The sequence below is a fragment of the Vulpes lagopus genome, chromosome 10 (assembly GCF_018345385.1).
Source record: "Vulpes lagopus strain Blue_001 chromosome 10, ASM1834538v1, whole genome shotgun sequence".
Taxonomy (NCBI): domain Eukaryota; kingdom Metazoa; phylum Chordata; class Mammalia; order Carnivora; family Canidae; genus Vulpes; species Vulpes lagopus.
The window spans coordinates 76,458,007-76,476,590 of record NC_054833.1 but is presented as its reverse complement, the minus strand read 5'-3'; the positions used below and the strand labels follow the sequence as shown (position 1 = coordinate 76,476,590).

General features: G+C 33.3%; 1 protein-coding gene and 1 non-coding gene across 2 annotated transcripts in view; both read left to right on the top strand.

Moving 5' to 3' along the window:
* HOOK1 (hook microtubule tethering protein 1) overlaps window positions 1-18,584 on the top strand; it is a 63,050-nt gene that overhangs the window by 23,847 nt on the left and 20,619 nt on the right. Inside the window, exons 6-11 of the mRNA XM_041772547.1 lie at window positions 2,936-3,003; window positions 4,151-4,213; window positions 6,344-6,427; window positions 10,581-10,747; window positions 16,631-16,771; window positions 18,085-18,286. Of these exons, the coding sequence (XP_041628481.1) occupies window positions 2,936-3,003; window positions 4,151-4,213; window positions 6,344-6,427; window positions 10,581-10,747; window positions 16,631-16,771; window positions 18,085-18,286 (725 nt within the window). The remainder of the gene's footprint in view (window positions 1-2,935; window positions 3,004-4,150; window positions 4,214-6,343; window positions 6,428-10,580; window positions 10,748-16,630; window positions 16,772-18,084; window positions 18,287-18,584) is intronic.
* On the top strand, window positions 4,907-5,032 carry LOC121501090. The gene has a single exon (XR_005990528.1). It is a non-coding gene; the product is annotated as a U6atac minor spliceosomal RNA (small nuclear RNA).

Here is an 18,584-nt window from a genome sequence, read left to right as displayed (position 1 = left end):
TGTGTCTGTAGGTTTGAAGTGAGTTTCTTGTAGGTTCATACAGGTGTAGCATATAGATTGGTCTTGTTATTTTTATCCATTACATCATCGTTGGTCTTCTGATTGGAGTATCTGGTCCATTTACATTTAAAGTAATTATTGATAAGTAATATACTTATTGTCATTTTATTGTTTTCTGGTTGTGTTTGTAGTTCTGTTCCTTTTTTCTTCTATTGCTCTCTTCCCTTGTGGTTTGATGCTTTTCCATAGGATTATGGTTGGATTCCTTCTTTATTTTTTTTGTATATCTGGTATAGGTTTTTGATTTCTGGTTGCCATTGAGTTGATCTATAACATTCTGCATAGGAATTTATATTAATTTGATGGTTGCTTAAGTTCTGAGAGCACTAAATTTAGACCCCTTTCTCCACTCCCTTCTCCACGTTTTATGTATATGATGTCATATTTTATATCTTTTTGTTTTTTTGTATCCTTTGATTAATTTTTGTACATATAAATGATTTTACTACTTTTGTGTTTTAACTTCCATAATAGCTTTATAAGTGATTAATCTGCTGCCCTTATGTTTGCTTTTATCTGTGAAATTTTTTCCCTTCATAACTTTACTTCTGGTTATGTCCTTTTGTTTCCCACTTAAAGAATTCCCTTTAGCATTTCTTGTAAGGTTAGTTTAATGATAATGAACTCGCTTAACTTTTGTTTGGGAAACTGTTTATCTCTCTTTCAATTCTCAGTGATAACCTTGTTGGGTAGAGTATTCTTAGTTCTTTCCTTTTGGCACTTTGAATATATCATGCCACTCTCTTCTAACCTACAAAATTTCTGCTAAAAAATCAGCTGATAGCCTTGTGGAGTTGCCCTTTTATATAATGTTTTTATTTTTTATTTTATTTTTATTTTTTGCTGCTTTTAAAATTCTCTATCATTATGCTTTTTGGGGGAGAAGAGGCAATACATTCTTCTTCTTTCTTTTTTCTTTTTTATTAGTTTAGAGGTAGAATTTAGTGATTCATCAGTTGCATATAACACCCAGTGCTCATTACATGAAGTGCTCTCCTTAATGCCTCCCCTGCCCCCAGCAATCCTTACATCTTCCCTCCTCCATGTTTGTCAGTTTTAATCATCTTTTTTCAAAGAACCAACTTTTGGCTTTGACTCTATTTGTACTATTTAGTATCTATTCTTTTTATCTCATTTCATCTATTTTCTTGTGAATTAATCAGTTCTTCCTATTATAAATTAAATTAGATATTTTAAGCTGTAATTTCTCCCTAAGTTGATTTTGTTTCTTTCCATGAACTTTAACATTATTTTCATGATTTAATTCCAAGCATTATTTAGCAGTTTTGTCCTCAGAATTTTAAAAGGAAATTCAGTTTCCACATATTTAAATAAAACTAGTAAATAAAAAATAGTTTCATTGTCACTATTAAAAACATCAGTGTTACTTAATTGGATTTCTTCTTGAAGGTATGTGGGCAATTTTTAGAAGTGAGCAAGTAGAGAAAATCTTGCAGTAAATTAATTAAAACTTAAAAACAAAACACATACAAAATGTAAAACAGTTTACACATCTTTATACTTTGTAATGAGAGTTGATTCCAGAATGATTCCAAGGTATTGCAGTAACCTCAGTCTTGAAAGAATGAACTTCTTTGGTTAAATAAGTATTCTGTTTATCTTGATGGAAGAAAAGATCATTTTTTGAAGGCTTTAGCAGTCTTTAAACACTCCATTATCCAGAAAATTCAGTTAAAGTAAAACATTGCATTGCTTGTACATTCTCTACTTAATTCTTCTGCTGGGCAGCCTGGGTGGCTCAGCGGTTTAGCACCGCCTTCAGCCCAGGGCGTGATCCTGGAGACCCGGGATCAAATCCCACATTGGGCTCCCAGCATGGAGCCTGCTTCTCCCTCTGCCTGTGTCTCTGCTTCTCTCTTTCCCTGTGTCTCTCATGAATAAATAAATGGAATCTTTAAAACAAAAATTCTTCTGCTTTCCCACCCACTCCAGTCTTAGCTTTACAAATAAAAGAAAGATTGAGAGAACTTTCAGAAGTTTTCCAGAAGAATCATTAAAACAATAAAAGTATTTGAAAATAATGTGATGGGTTTTTTTTTTTTAAATTTAGAAATTTTTGGAAATTGTTTTAGCTGAATAACATATAGTTGAGGTGGATTATGCAAATATATGGAACACTTTTTCTTATGGTTCCTCATTTCTTATTGGGACAGAATCAACATACTGTCTCTGTGTTTGTGGTAAGGCATAAATATCTCCTTGAGATGAGATGTGATGAATATTGAGTGTGTGTTTACAGGAAGCTATATAAGTCCCTTCTTTAAAAGCCCTCCTGAGGGAACCCTGGGTGGCGCAGAGGTTTGGCGCCTGCCTTTGGCCCAGGGTGCGATCCTGGAGACCTGGGATCGAGTCCCACGTCGGGCTCCCGGTGCATGGAGCCTGCTTCTCCCTCTGCTTATGTCTCTGCCTCTCTCTCTGTGTGTGACTATCATAAATAAATAAAAATTAAAAAAAATTTTCTAAAAAAAACCCTCCTGAAATGAGCTAAGTAGGTGATAAAATGTGACTTTTTAGGCTGGAGATTTTAGGAATTCACTTAATATATATGGATTCATCCTAGAATACTGAATATTTAACAACAGGGAAGAAATTGTCATAATTGTTTTAAGATTATAATTTCTTCTTTCTCTTCTAAGAAAATTAGAGGTTTTCTTCTTTAGAAAAAAATAAAACATTTAAAATTATGAATATTTCAATTCTGCTTATCTAATATTAGTAGACATATATCTTGTGAAAAAATACTTACATAAAGAAGTATGTGTGGTAAATGAACTTTTGTGCTGTTAATTGAATGGCTAAGGTACCATGGGTAAAGAGTAGATTTTTATCAGATCTTTTTTTTTTTTAAACACAGAACATATTCAAAATATAATGACACTAGAAGAATCTGTTCAACATGTGGTTATGACTGCTATTCAAGAGGTAAGTTTTTTCATATATATATATATATACATATATATGAATATATATTTCTGTTTGTACAAACAGAAATCTGCTTGTTCTTTGCAGCAGATTGACTTATCTTAAGCTAGTGTATCTTTCCTTTTCTTTCCCCAAAATATCTTAAAAAGACTTCAATCCTAATTTTAGTACTTCTATATTTTAGAAGATAAATTAATATTGTCAGGATCCCTTAAGTAGCTTTACCTAAGCAGGATAAACCACCTCTGACCAAATAAGAATTTTTATCTTTTTTTTTCTACCAATTAGGACAGTCTGTCTTGAAATTTTAAAGCATGTATGTAAATATATCTTATATTCATTTTCAGAATGTTAGTACTGTAAGCAAATATGGTGATAAGTTTGGGAGCCAGGTAGGCTGGGTTCAAGCCAGTCTAGTTGTGTAAATTCAACCAGAAGGATTCAGAATTCATGTGGTACACGTTGATTCTTAACATCAGACTTAAAGGCTAAGGTATGTGGAATGCAGAGGAGACCTGAGGATAGGTAGAGTAGGGGATTAGTGAGGGCAAACTTAGTTTGGCAGGAGCATGATGTGGAGGGAGACCTTTCACAGGAAGTTAGCACTTTGTGTGCTCTGAGTTTGCATTGCTGGCTTGAATTTAAAGCCTCACAATACATAAATCTGCCTTTCAGATGCAAAAAAGTTATTTTTATAAGGATCCTTTCTTTCATGTAATTGTAACTCCTCCTTTTAAAATAACTTCTCAAATTAGGCTTTTGCCATATCACACATTTAAAGGTTATATTTTAAGAGTGTTAATTTATTTTATGGAAGAATCTTTAATATTATTTATTATTTTGTTACCAGTTTTATATAGTAGTTCATCTTTTAGAATTTGGATTGTGAATTTTCAGCATACAGGTATTTTAAATATATCTTCAAGTCCACTTTGCTTCTGGTATCCTCACAGATCTAATGGTTAAACATTGTGTTATTTAGCTTAAGCCTCTAGTAAAGTTTTTATTTGAATAATATTCTAAGGATCATCAAAGTACGGCAAAGGAAAACTGAATATCAAGCGTTTTACTGTCCTTTCAAGTAAACTTGTTTTTTACTTTGTAGCATCTCTTTATTGTACTTAACTTTACTATTTTAATTTCTTAGTTGATGAGTAAAGAAATATTGAACTCTCCTACAAATGATACTGTTGGAGAATTAGAACAACAGGTGAGTCTCTCAGTATGTGGGGAAAATGTTGAAAACATTCATACAGTTCCTTGGCTAATTATAATTAGTATCATAAAGCTTACATAGGGGAACATATACAAGAATATTTTTCTCCATAAAATTTAGGTCGTTTATTCTGTAACATTTCAATTGAGTATTGTCATGCATTCCCTCATGAATGCAAGTACTGTCAGTCTCCAGAATTTTTTATGCTCATGTTCAAAGAGTTGAGTGACATTGAACTTTCCTTCTGAAACTTATAATACGTATGTGACTCATTCTAATGGTAGACAATATACAAATTCTGCTAATACCTAATTTATCTAATAAGATAATATTTTTGTCATGTTGAAGAAACAGCTCCAAGACCCTGTGCTCAACACTCCTTTCCCTGGTTCTATTTCATGACTGTTTCACAGGGGGGAAAAGGAACTCTCCTCTGACATATAATCTGAACTAGATTCTAGGGGAAAGGGTATAGGGAGAGCCAAATGCATCTAGTACTTTTTCTGTTATATTTTTGAACATCTGTTTTTCATGAGTGTCACCAGTCATCTCATGAAATATTTCAAATTAAAACTTTTTTTCTATGAAATTTTATTTGAATTTAAACATACTATGGTTTTCTAAATTTTTTGAAATGAAGTTAAACAACATCCTCTAATACTCTGTTGTTTAAATATTACATAAGGAAACTTGTATGAAAGGGGAGGTTAGCATTCCCTTTGACAAGGATGGAGGAGGCCCTTGGGCCTGACAACACACAATACAGTTAAGAGGCATTGCCACCTACTTTATGGCATCTAACCATTTTGTTGTTGTTGTTGCATCATTATATTGTGTGTGTGTGTGTATGTGTGTGTATATATAAAACTCTGTTACTGATAGTTCAATTTTTAGAAAATGCAAATTGAATAAAAAATTTTTCATAAAGATTTACATAAAACTTTATTTCTGTGGGACTTTAGCCTTAAACATTAGACTGTGAATATTACTCACAGAAAAATAACAAATTGAGACATTTTTTAACAGATACATTTTTTAAAGTTTTCATTTAAATTCCAGTTAACATAATGTGTAATATTACCTTCAGGCCTACAATATGGTAATTCAACACTTCCATACATCACCTGGTGTTCATCACGACAAGTGTACACCTTAGTCCCCATCACCTATTTAACCCATCTTCCCACCCATTTCCCTTCTGGTAACCATCAATTTTTTCTCCATGGTTAACTTATAAAATCCAACACCCAAAAAACAAATAATTCAATTTAAAAAATGGGCAAAAGACATGAATAGACATTTTTCCAAAGAAGACATGCAGATGGCCAACAGACACATGAGAAAATGTTCAGCATCACTGATCATCAGGGAAATGGAAATCAAAACTACAATGAAAGCCTTTTTTACTGCTATATCCATGCAGTTGAGCACTGTTAGAGAAAAGTACAGCCATTCATTTGAATTGGGGTCATTATAAATGCATGATTTCCATCCACAGTTAGGCCCTTCATCATTGTTCTGTACTAATCAACACCTTCTCCCATTACCCAAATGACAACTGTCTCACACAGCTATCCATTTGCATAAAGCCACTACCTTAAAATCTTCCCCCTCACTCTGAGTAGTCAGTCATTGTCTACTATGTGCCAGAGAGACTGTGCTAAGTGCATCTCCTATTATATAATTTGCATGGTAACCCTAGAAAGTTTCAAATGAAGACCCAAAGAAAGTAAACTTATTAATAAATTTTAATAGCTATTTTTAAAAAGATTTTACTTACTTAATTTTTTGAGAGAGGGAACAAGTGAGAGAGCGAACATGAGTAGGGGTGGATGGGGAGATGGAGAGGCAGAGGGAGAAGCAGACTCCCTGCAGAGCAGGGAACCTGATACCAGCTCCATCCTGATACCAGTGATCCGGGGACTCCAGGATCATGACCTGAGCCAATGGCAGATGCTTAACTGACTGAGACTCTAAGGCACCCTGACCATTTTTAATATCAGTGTATGTATATGTATATATATATATATATACATATATATATTTATGTGTATGCACATACATATATTTTTCAATTTGTGTCAAAACACACCTTACTAAGAATCAGGACATTTTGTGTTTCAGCTTAAAAGGGCCTTGGAAGAACTTCAGGAAGCACTAGCAGAAAAAGAAGAACTGAGGCAAAGATGCCAAGAACTGGATATGCAGGTGGGAAAAGAAATCAATCAGAGAAAAATTTAGTCTTGAAGTTTAGAAAGGTTTTATTGTAAATAATTCATTGGCAAAGTGTTTTAGAGGTTGGGTTTCATTTCTTAGAAGGCAAATTTAAAGTATTTGTTATAGGCTTGAATATTCAAGCATGAATTTCATAGTTATTTTTCTCTTGGAATTGAAAATTGTAACACCTACTTCTTTGAGAAAATCCTTTTGATTGTAGAATTTCAAGTATTTAGATGAGCCCTTAGTTTCTTTTGTAAAAAGAAGAAACTAAAATAGCTACTGCATAGAGTGTGAATATTTAAGTGAGGTCATTTATGGAAGTATTTAGAAGTGATCGAGCTGCCCCACCCTTCATAAATGAGAATACCAAGTTTGTTTTGCTAACCTGTACATGTATCTGAACACATGTATATATATATAATTCTTGAGTTCATATGCCTTTACACATTAGCAAAATAAACTTGGTATGAGAGACAATAGTTAATGGTTAGTGGGGTAGATTTTAAATCCGCCTAACCATATTCAGAACCTAGCCGTGTTATTGGTTGTGTCCTCTCAAGCAAATTATTTAAATTCTTTATAGTTCAATTTTCTCTTTTGTTCTAGAAATGATGTGATAATAGTATGTATCTCCCAGAGTGATTATAAGGATTAAATGAGTTGATATACATTAAGCACTTAGAGCAGAACCCATCACACACAACCTTACCCCATCCTTCCTTGACAATTCACAAGGCTGAAGAGAGAAAACAGTCCCAACCATGACTTAGAAGGGAAGATGTACTAGGTCTTGCTACAGTGGAGAGGGTGTCCCAAAAAGTCTTCAACTACACTGGAAAATATAGGGTATCTTGACTGCTGATGAAGCATGAATTAGATGAAAAGAATAAAAGCATGACAAATGTGCAAACATTGCAGATTAAAGAGCATGCTCAAAGACTTGAGCTAAGCTTAGAAAATAACCTTTGCTTCATGTTGTATAACAATTTCATCAGTAAAATAGACTAGGTGGTAGGGCAATAAAATGAGGTTTAAAAGGAAATTGTAGCTATATAGAAACAAATCCATGAATAATACTTAACAGCAGACTTTATCCTAGGTAAGCTACTGAACTTCAAGAATAAAATAAAAACAAGTACTAGTCATTCAGGTAGAAAAGGCAAATCACCCACAAAGACAAAATCAGGTTCCCCTACAACTTGAATGCCAGAATATGGAAGAGAGGTTTCTGCAGAGTACCTAGGCAGGGAAGCAGCCTTATACCCAAACAAAGTGCTCAGTTGCAGACCTCATGAGCCATTCTTTTTTTTTTTTTTTTTTTTTTTAAGATTTTTATTTGTTTATTCCTGAGAGACACAGAGAGAGGCAGAGACATAGGCAGAGGGAGAAGCAGGCTCCCTGCAAGGAGCCTGATGTGAGACTCCATCCTGGGACCGTGGGATCACGACCTGAGCCAAAGACAGGTGCTTAACCACTGAGCTACCCAGGCACCCCTCATGAGCCATTCTTAAAGAAACTGTGTGTTGACACAGTTCAACTAGCAAACATGTTTTAATCAAAGAATGCAAAAGTGGGAATGTTGTGGTGAAAGATCTGGTGAAGCTTGAATCCTTTCAAATAAAAAACTATGTTGGTTCTGTGCACATTATGGTTATAAACATTGGGACAAGCAAAATTCTGATCCAGGAAATCAGAAGGCAGGTCCAATAATGTGTACTTGAGAAAAAGAAAGAAAAATCTCCACATGATACTTTGATGTGAAGTTTTAGAAACTCTGATGTAGTCTTCTAGTTCTGTTCCAGTCAGGATTATTATGGGGCCTTCGGGCAAGTTCTGAAGTGTTTGCCAGTGTTTTTTATTTTTTAATTCTGCTTTTCCCAGCCATTATTCATAACACCTGGCAGCAGTAGGCAGCAATCCTTCACTTACTGCAGTAGCAGTGGCCAGTCTTGCTTATGGTGTGTTAGAGAAAACATACTCCTGCCCACCATTGTACAAGATAAGTGTATATCTGAAACAGTGATTTTCAAACTCTAATGAGATAAAGGGGACTCCAGCTATAGAATTTCATGTTTCATTTTTTTAAATATGCAAATGATATACAAGTGTTAAGTTAAATCTGGTGATGTGAGAAAATGAGCCTTTTTTTTAGCTTTTTGAATTTTTCTATCTCTTAAATAACTCAGAGAAACAGAAACAGAGACAGAGAGACAGCAGCAGAGGAGAGAGAAACAAAGAAATAGAGAACAAACCAGAGAGAGATAAATGCAGGTACATTATGATGCCTAGAACCACTCCTGGACATTCTAAGGCCTGGATAGAGGAGGGTGTGGTACAAGGAATTTGCATGTTTATTACCCCCTCCTTCAGTCTATGATTAAAGGTGGCTCTGAGGCCACACTGTAAAACATGGATAGGAACCAGGTTGGTTACACACTGGGTGTTGAAAATTAAATTTGCCCTTGCTCCTCTACCCTCTTTGGAGGGTTCCTGTCCAGTTTTGGAAGACTGAGGGTATTGTTTCTCTTCCGTTGATCTTTTTATGAGAGCCTCTCCCCTCCAGCCAAGATGAGATATTCTTTCCTTTTTTTTTTTTTTTAATTTATGATAGTCACAGAGAGAGAGAGAGAGGCAGAGACACAGGCAGAGGGAGAAGCAGGCTCCATGCACCGGGAGCCCGATGTGGGATTCGATCCCGGGTCTCCAGGATCGCGCCCTGGGCCAAAGGCAGGCGCCAAACCGCTGCGCCACCCAGGGATCCCGAGATATTCTTTCCTTTATGTCCCACCCCCACCTTATGGTATGCTTCCATGAAAGCACCTTGAATGTTTTCTGTTGTGTAATTATTTACATTTCTACCCCAAGGATACTGAGGGTTCAAACTCTCATTCTTTTTGTGTATCTCAATAATTTAGGATTGTTCATAACAGATAATAGTCACTAAACTGCTTGCATGGCAAGGATGGATGCATGCATTATATTTAGGAAGAGAAACTTCTTTCTCCTGTAGTCAGTCTGGGGACAGTTCTCAGCCTTTGTGTTGCTCATTTGAGGGACAGTGTTTGTAACCTTTAATTTCCTGTTACTAGCTCACTGTGTCAGTATAGTTCCATTCACATAATTGGGTTGAATTAATTACAATTATTGAAAAAAATAATCTCTCAAACCTATGTAGTAATATGCTGAAAGTCATGAGAGGCCGAAGATTCGGGTTTTTTCAAATGAATCCTAATAAAAATTGGTCTTATATAAGCCTAGCTGTAAATTTTTAAAGATATTTTTAAATGGAAAAGAAAAAGAATTGAGGGATCAAATTATATTTGTTGCATAAATATGTAAATAAAATAATGTGTTATGCACTGGTATTGATGTGCTTCTAAAATTACATGTTTTTATCAATTTTAAAACGTAAACGGGGTGCCTGGGTGGCTAAGTCAGTTAAGCGTGTGCCCGCAGCTCAGGTTATGATCCCAGGACCCTGGGATTGAGCCCCACATCAGGCTCCCTGCTCCGTGGGAAGCCTGCACATCCCTTTCCTTCTGCTGTTCCCCCTGCTTGTGCTCTCTGGCATGCTCATGCTCTCTCTCTCTCTCTGTCAAATAAATAAATAAAATCTTTAAAAATATATATAAGCAAACAGCCTCAGTGTGCAAATGGATTCAGTTCAACTTTTTGTTACCGATTCATTAGCAAAATAATGGGCTTGTGCCTGAAGGCATATATGTAACTGATAATTTTCTGCTATGAGCCTGAAATAACTTTGTGCATATATGTGTGTGTATTTTAGCTTACTAGGTAACAGCATCCTGATAGTAAATTTATAACTAAAAGGGGAACAAATTAATTTTTTGAAGTTTATTGATACATCAAATTTTAGAAACATTTTCTTCCCCAAACTAGGGCAAGCATAACATTTTGAAGATACTTAAATGTATTACTCTGTTTTCTCTATATTAATCAAATTATTTTGATTTCTTTTCTTTGACTTAAACAGCCTAGACACAAAATTTCAGATTTGGAAGGATCCATAGGAATTATCTAGTCTGATTAACCAAGCTAATTTAATAGCTTAGTCACAATTATAATGTGACCTCGGGACTTTTTTGCTATTGATACTTATGTTTGTATATTTGTTTTTTAGGTGACTGCACTTCAAGATGAAAAGAATTCATTAGTTTCTGAGAATGAGATGATGAATGAAAAACTTGACCAGTTGGATGGATCTTTTGATGATCCAAATACAATGGTTGCAAAAAAGTATTTTCATGCGCAGTTACAACTAGAACAATTACAGGAAGAAAACTTCAGGTAGCATTTTTAATAAAAATCATTCCATAGAATTCTGTTTAAGAGCTAGAAAATCCTTTCAACAACTAATTATTAAGCATTTTATCACATGTTGTAGTATCTTAGAGCTTTATAGCATGCTTAGGATACTGATTAAGCTCTGAAGATACCCAAATGGTATAAGTGGTTCTTGCCTCTACAGAGTTTAAAATCTAGTTAGGGAAGTGGGATATGTATATAAAAAAACAAAAACAATGATGACAACAAAAAACAGTTTAAAATAACTTATGATAAGGGCCAAATGCAGGCAATGGGCAAGTCCTCTGGGAGTTTAAAGGAGTGATCACTGAGGCGCAGGGAGAGTGGAGCATTTCTTATGTATGAGAGGGAACCTGATAATAAGTGGAAAAAATGGACATCTTAAGCTAAAGAGGTGCTTTCCATTTTAACTTTTATATTTCTTCTTAAAAAAAAAAAGGTGTTGTACATCTTACCTTTAATAAACATTGTCTCTTGTGTGCTTGCTGCTGAGCCTGGAACCATAAGGCACTCTAATTGTACTATATGTATTTTTTGTTCCTTTTTTTTGTTATCAAATTTAAATGCAAAAAACAGTTGCAACAATAGTGCAAATAATTCCTTTATACCTTTTATTCAGATTCCACAATTGTTTTGCAGTTTTTACCATTCACTTTAGTATACATATTCTTATGGATTCACATTTTTTTTTCTGAACCGCTTGAAAGTAAGTTGAAGACTTGTACCATTATCCCTGCATACTTTGGCATGTATTTTCCTTAAAAAACCTACTGTCTTATAAACCACAGTATAGTGATTAAAATTCAGGGGTTTGTCATTGGTACAATATTGTTATCTAATCCACAGATCATATTCCATTAGTTGTCTCATTGTCCCTTATGGCTATTTTTTCCTGATTCAGAATCCAATCCAGGATCATGCATTGCAGTTAGTAATGGATTCTTACTCAATGATCTTTAAATCCATAGCTGCTATCATTTATTTAAAGGTGAAATTATCCCAGATTCGGCCTCTGGGAAGCCTTTCAGCTGCCTCCAGTGTCCTTTCAATGTGTTGCTATCCTTTGAGCACTTTCTTACTTTCTGGAACAACAAAATACTCATCTTGTCCTTTCCTGACTCTGCAGCAGCCATTTTTCCAAGGATCCCTCATTCCTTATATTTGACAATATTGTTTAGAAACAAAGATCTTGTGCTCCAGATGAGTTTTTCTGTCCTTGCTTCTAGACACCTTTGGTGTTGTAAAGAGCTAGGAAATATACTTGCACATGGTCACACTTGCTGTGTTCACACACTTGTATATATACATGTCTGCATTGGTTTTTATTCTCTCACTATAAGTTCATATTGACATCTTTCATTTTAGTCCTCTGTGTTTTCAGGGTTCATTCTGATCTCCATTTCCATATTTTAAACTCTTTCTCCAATAATGAGAAACCTGTCTCCCATTTTCCTCAGTATATTTACTCATATACTCTGTCCCAAAACACACAAGGTAATTTAAGAATTGCTAACCTTACCTTTGTAATAAAGCAAACTATTAATAAGATTTCAGTATGTTTACAGTTCTTTTACAAGGTAACATTTACATATTGTAAGATGAATAAATAGTACAATTCGACATGTTTTAACATGCATACATTTGTGTAATTTCACACTTTAATCAATTACTTTTCATCTCAATCACTGAAGAAAGTTCCTTTATCTTTCTTCCCATTCAGTCCCTACCTCTCAGAGGCTAATTACTCTTCTGATTATTTTTCACTATACATGAATTTTCTCTGATTTAGAGTGTCATATAAATTGAATCATACAGTATAAACTCCTTGGTGACTGGCTTCCTTTGTTCAGCATGCTTGTGAGATTAATCTATGTTTTGAATGTATCTATGATTCATTATCTTTTATGACTGAGTAGTACTCAAATATTTGCAGTTATTCCACATTATAGCACACTTTTATTCATCAATTTTCCTTTAGATGATGGGCATTTGGGTTTCCATATTTTGGTTAATATGAGTAAAACGAGTCTGAACACTTTTTGTTGATATATTTTTTTCTTATTTCTCATTGGTAAATATGTAGAGTGGTATTGCTGAGTTATGCAATAGCTCTGTGTTTAATCATAAAAGACACTGCCAAGTCATTTTCCAAAGTAGTCATAACATTTTATACTCCCATGAGCAGAGTTTGCTGCTCGTTGCTCTGGTTTTTTTGCCTGAGTAGCATAATTTGTTCTTATCCATCTTTTTAACTTCAAATATTTCAGGAAAAGTTTAGTAGCATCTCCTTATGACTTTAATGGCATTTTCCTGATAACCAGTAATGCGATAAGCTCCTTTCCATGTGCTTGGTGCAATATATCTTACTTCATGAATTATCTCTTCACACTGTTGACTTATTTTTAAATTGGATTATTTGTCCTTATCCATTAGTTATGGGAATTTTGAAAATTTTGAATGCAAATTCTTTGTCAGATATGTGCATAGTAATATTTTACTCATCCTGTGGCTTGCCTTTTCATTTTTTAAATGGTGTCTCTCAGTGAATAGAGTTCTTTACTTAGATGAAGTCTATTTTATCAGTATTTTTAATATTAGTGTTTTTATGTACTGCCCAAGAAATCTTTGTCTACTACCATGCCATGAAGATACTTTCTTCTATTCTCTTCTAGAACCTTCCTAGTGTTCTCTTTTACATCTAAGTCTATGGTCATTTTTATTTTATTTTTTTGTAATAGTGTAAGGTGTGGGAGTCAAGCTTTATTTTCCATATGGTTATCTAGTTGTTACAGTATCATCATTTGGAAAGATTTTAATTTTACTCCACATTGCTTTGTACCTTTGTGGAGAATGCTTTAACCATAAAATTTGGGTCATTTTCTTGATTCTTTAAGTTCTTTTCCCTTGATCACTTTGTCTTTTTACCTATATGGTATGGTCTTAGTTCTAGAGTAAGCTTAAAATCAGGTAGTGTAAGTATTCCAATTTTATTCTTTCTTTTCAAAATTTGTTTTGGCTGTTCCAAGTCTTCTGCATTATCACTTAAAATTGAGAGTCAGCAAGTCAGTTTCTGTTTAAAAACACCCTTTGTGATTATGATTTAGGTTGTATAAAATTGAAAAGTACATTGAAAATTTCTATCTATGAATATGGTGTCTTCATTTATTTAAGTCTTTAATTTCTCTCAGCAATGTTGTGTTGTTTCCACCAGAGAAGTCTTGTATGTGTTTTATTACCTTTATTCCCAAGTAGGTACTATTACAAGTACAATTAAAATTATTCTGAAAAGTGGCTGCTGAATGTACAATTGATTTTTATATGTTGAAATTTGATCTTATATTTTGAAACTTTTATGTCTTGTAAAGTTTCTTAATTCACCTATTGATTCTGGTAATATATGTAGAAAATCTAAGGCATCTACAATCATCTAATCTATTAATAGAGCTTTACATCTTCCTTTTATTATTTCTGCTCTCTATTTTTCTTGCATTGAGCAAGAGCAAACATCTTTCTTTGTTCCAGGTCTTAAGGGAAAAACATTCAATTAAGTACCATCAAGTATGATGCTTGCTGTAAAATTTTTTGTAATGTGCTTTTTATCACTTTAGAGGAGTCCCCTTTATTTCTGGTTTGCTAAAAGTTTTTATCATTAATTGGTATTGATTTTTGACAAGTGATTTTTCTACATCTTGAAATAACAGTGTGGTTTTTCTTTTTCATTCTTTCATTATGATCGTTTAATTTTTGAATGTTGAACAATCTTCTATTTGAGGGTTAGACTAGTTTGGGTCATACCTATTCTGCGTAAATATAACTGGATTCAATTTGCTAATATGTTGAAAGAATTTTTTTGATTGTCTTCATAATAGATATTGGTCTATAACTTTTTTCTCTTGTAATGTCTTTTTCAGGTTTTGTTGTCAGAATTCTGCTAGTCTCATAAATAATTGGGAAGTATTCTCTCCTCCTCTATTTTCTGAAAGAGTTTATGTAAGAATGATATTGTTTCTTCCTTAAATGTTTGATAGAATTTATCAGTAAAACAATCTGGACCTAGGTTTTCTTTGTGCAACACAGGGCTTTTAATGACAAAATTTCGTTAATGGTCATAAGACTTCTCAGATTTTCTAGTTCATCTATGTCAGTTTGAAAAGTTGTGCTTTTCAAGGTGTATATTTATTTCATTTAAGTTATTGAATTTATGGGCATAGAGTTGTTCATAATATTCTTTAATTGTCCTTTTAACAACTATAGGAGTGATACTGATACTTTTTCATTCCTAATATTAGTAATTTGTGTTTTTTCTTATTTTTCTTGATCATTCTTACTAGGGTTTCATCAATTTTATTAAACTCTTTAAGCACTTTATTGACTTTCCATATTATTAGTTTTAGATCACTGTTCTTTCTTTTTTTTTTTTTCCTTTTATGTGGGTTTAATTTGCTGTTCTTTTCCTAGACTCTTGAGGTTGAAACTTGGATGATTGATTTTAAGCCTTTCTTTATTTCTAATATAAGCCTTTAAAATTGTAAAATTTCCTCTAAGCACTGGTTTAGCTGTATCCCCAAGGATTGGCTGGTTGTCTTTCTGTTGTTAATCAATCTGAAATATTTTCTAATTTCCTGTGTGATTTCTTTCTTGACTTGTGAATTATTTAGAAATGTGTTAATTTCCAAGTGTTTAAGACTTTTCTAGACTTCTTATTGTAAGTTCTAATTTAAGTCTCTAGTGGTTAGAGAACATATTTCATAAGATTTCAGTCTTTTGATACTTGTTTTATTGCTTGGCATGTTTCATTGTGATGAGTGTTCCATATGCACTTGCAAAGACTGTGTATTCTGTAATTTTTGATGACAGACATGTTCTATACATGTCAAATCAAGTTGGTTAATAGTGTTGTTCAGAGCTCTTCTGTAGTTTTACTGATATTTTTGTTTATTTCTGCATTTATTGGAGACTGGTATTAAACCATGATTGTGGATTTTTGCCTTTGAATCTGTCAGCTTTTGCTTCATGCATTTTAGGCATATGCACATGTATGATATGGCTTTGTAATGAATTGACCCTTTTATAAAAATTATGAAATATCTGTGTCTTTAATAATACTCTTGTTTTAAAATTTATTTTGTTTGATGTTAACATAACCACCTCAATTCCTTTTGCTTAACAGTTTGCAAGGTGTTTATAAATCTTTTTACTTTTAATCTACCTGTGCCATTATATTTAAACTGTCTCTTGTAATTAGCATATATTTGAGCCTGGCTTTTTATCTAGTCTGACAGTCTCTGCCTTTTTAGTTAGTGTGTTAGTCTATTTGTCTTTTATGTAATTTTTGTTATGGTTGTATTTAGGTCTGTCAGTATGCTGTTTTTCACTTGTCATATCTGTTCTTTTGTTCCCTTTTCTGCATTCCTTTGGGTAAATCAAATAATTTTTTAAATATTTAATTTCATCCACTGTATTCTATTTACTATTTGTTGTTACTATAGTGTTTGAAATACTTATCCTTAATTTATCATAGCCTACGTAGAGTTAATATTTTACCACTTTGCATGTGATGTATATTTTTTAGAAATTTTAATAAATAGCTATATGTTATCTCTTCATCTTTTGAGATTAAAACCCTTATTAGAACTAGAGATAATCAAGTACAGTGTTTCAGAAGTGAAAATGAAAATTCAGAACATTAAGTTTATTCTCAGCCAATTTCAAATCCAAGAGCTGAAAGTGTCATATTCCTTTAGTCTTTCTTTTGAGTGTGGAATTTAAAAAAAGATAATTTAAGTATGTCTTACTAAGCATTCATCTCAGTAAGAAAATAAATGATAGAAATTACATTATAAATACTTGTTTTCTATATGCAAGGCTTGAAGCTGCAAAAGATGATTACCGTGTTCACTGCGAAGAACTTGAAAAGCAACTAATTGAATTTCAGCATAGGAATGATGAACTGACTAGTCTTGCTGAAGAAACAAGAGCCCTGAAAGATGAAATAGACGTTCTTAGGTATGGCATATCTAAATATAATTATGTCACTTCTGAGTTATTCCTTAGTCATTTTGGTATTCCATATTCTAATCAGGGATTATTAGTTATTCCTATCAAGTACTGATCAGTTCTTATCTAGGTTCCTAGTCTTACTTATTTTATGCTTATTCATAGGAATTGCTGCTTAAGGATAATATTCAATTCTTGTGAGCACAATTTTTTTTTTTAAAGAGAAGACGGATGGGGGAGGGAAGGGGCAGAGGGAGAGAGAGAATTCCAGGCAGGTTCCACTCTCAGTGCAGAGCCCAGTGTGGGGTCCAATCCTGCAACCCTGAGATCATGACCTGAGCTGAAATCAAGAGTCAGATGTTCAACCAACTGAGCCACTGAATTGCCCCATGTTAACACAAGTTCATATTAGAATTCATAAACTCAAAGTGATATCTTTTTCTTAAAACTGTGTAAACTGAATTACTTTTAGATACATTTAGCTTGACCTCTTTGTACTCAAGAGTATATTTTGTGAACTTTTTACATAAGGGAAAGCATTCTCACAATCTACACTTTGGCATTTGATATAAAATAGGTATAGGTAAAGTACCTTAATACTTATTTCAGGATTATCCCAATGTTTTCTAATTGTCTTTGACAATATATAAAATTTGTATTTGGCTTTTGCCTTTGAAATATTAAGCAAACAGACTATTAATGTGCTATTTATATTTTCTGTTAAATTTTCTCAATTAACCATTTTTATTGCAGTTTTTATGTCCATTTGAAACAATCTTTATACCCATTCATTTGAACCTTATGTGTTAGAAAGTGATTTGGTTTATGTATTTATTTTTGCTCTAGCCCAGTTTTTCAGGTTAGCCCAGCTAAAAAGGACAGTGCTCTGTCAGACAAATTATAAGTTTGACAAGTCAACTTTCTAAGTATATCAGATACTTGGAACAAAACCATTCTGAATGCTGTACACAAGGCAGAACTGCCCTATAAGCTACAGAGAAGCTTAGGTTTGTTCAGTTGCATTTACAAAACCATTCTTTTTATACATTGTTCTGTATGAAATGGTTTGATAATTAGTGTGTCACATTTAAGGAATTTTTATTTTGATGCCTTTACAACAAAAAGGCTCAGTGGTGGATTTGAATCTTATTCCAGAGTTCCCACAAAGTTTATTTCTTTTGTCTCTCTCATTTTCTTCCTTCCTTTTGTTTTGTTTGTTTGGGCCAATTGATCACTTATCTGGCTAATTTTACAGCCAGAATAAAATTGTTATATGCATTTACTAGTTCTTACCCAGTAATGTGCAGTTTGTATTATCATAGGGCTACCTCTGATAAAGCAAATAAACTAGAGTCAACAGTTGAAATATATCGTCAGAAGCTACAAGATCTGAATGACCTTCGCAAACAAGTGAAAACTTTACAAGAAACAAACATGATGTATATGCATAATACAGTCAGCTTAGAAGAAGAATTAAAGAAGGCAAATGCAGCCCGTACACAGTTAGAAACATACAAGAGGCAGGTAAGAAAATATCTTAATTTTTTAAATTAAAATCAAAAGAGCTCAATTTCTTTTGATTCCTTTTGGTACTCTAAGAATGATAGAGATGAGAAGAAGCATTGCCTTATAGTTGGCTGTGAACTTATGATAGATTTATTCTACCTATAATTTTAATTCTGGGGTTGATAATTGAATTTGAGTATCTGGGTCTTTTCCCTTTTTATTATCTTCTGAGTTTATATATATATTTTTGGGTATTTTATTGTTTGTTAGCATTTCTAGTAACCAATAATAATTGCCTAGAGAATGGAGGTATAAC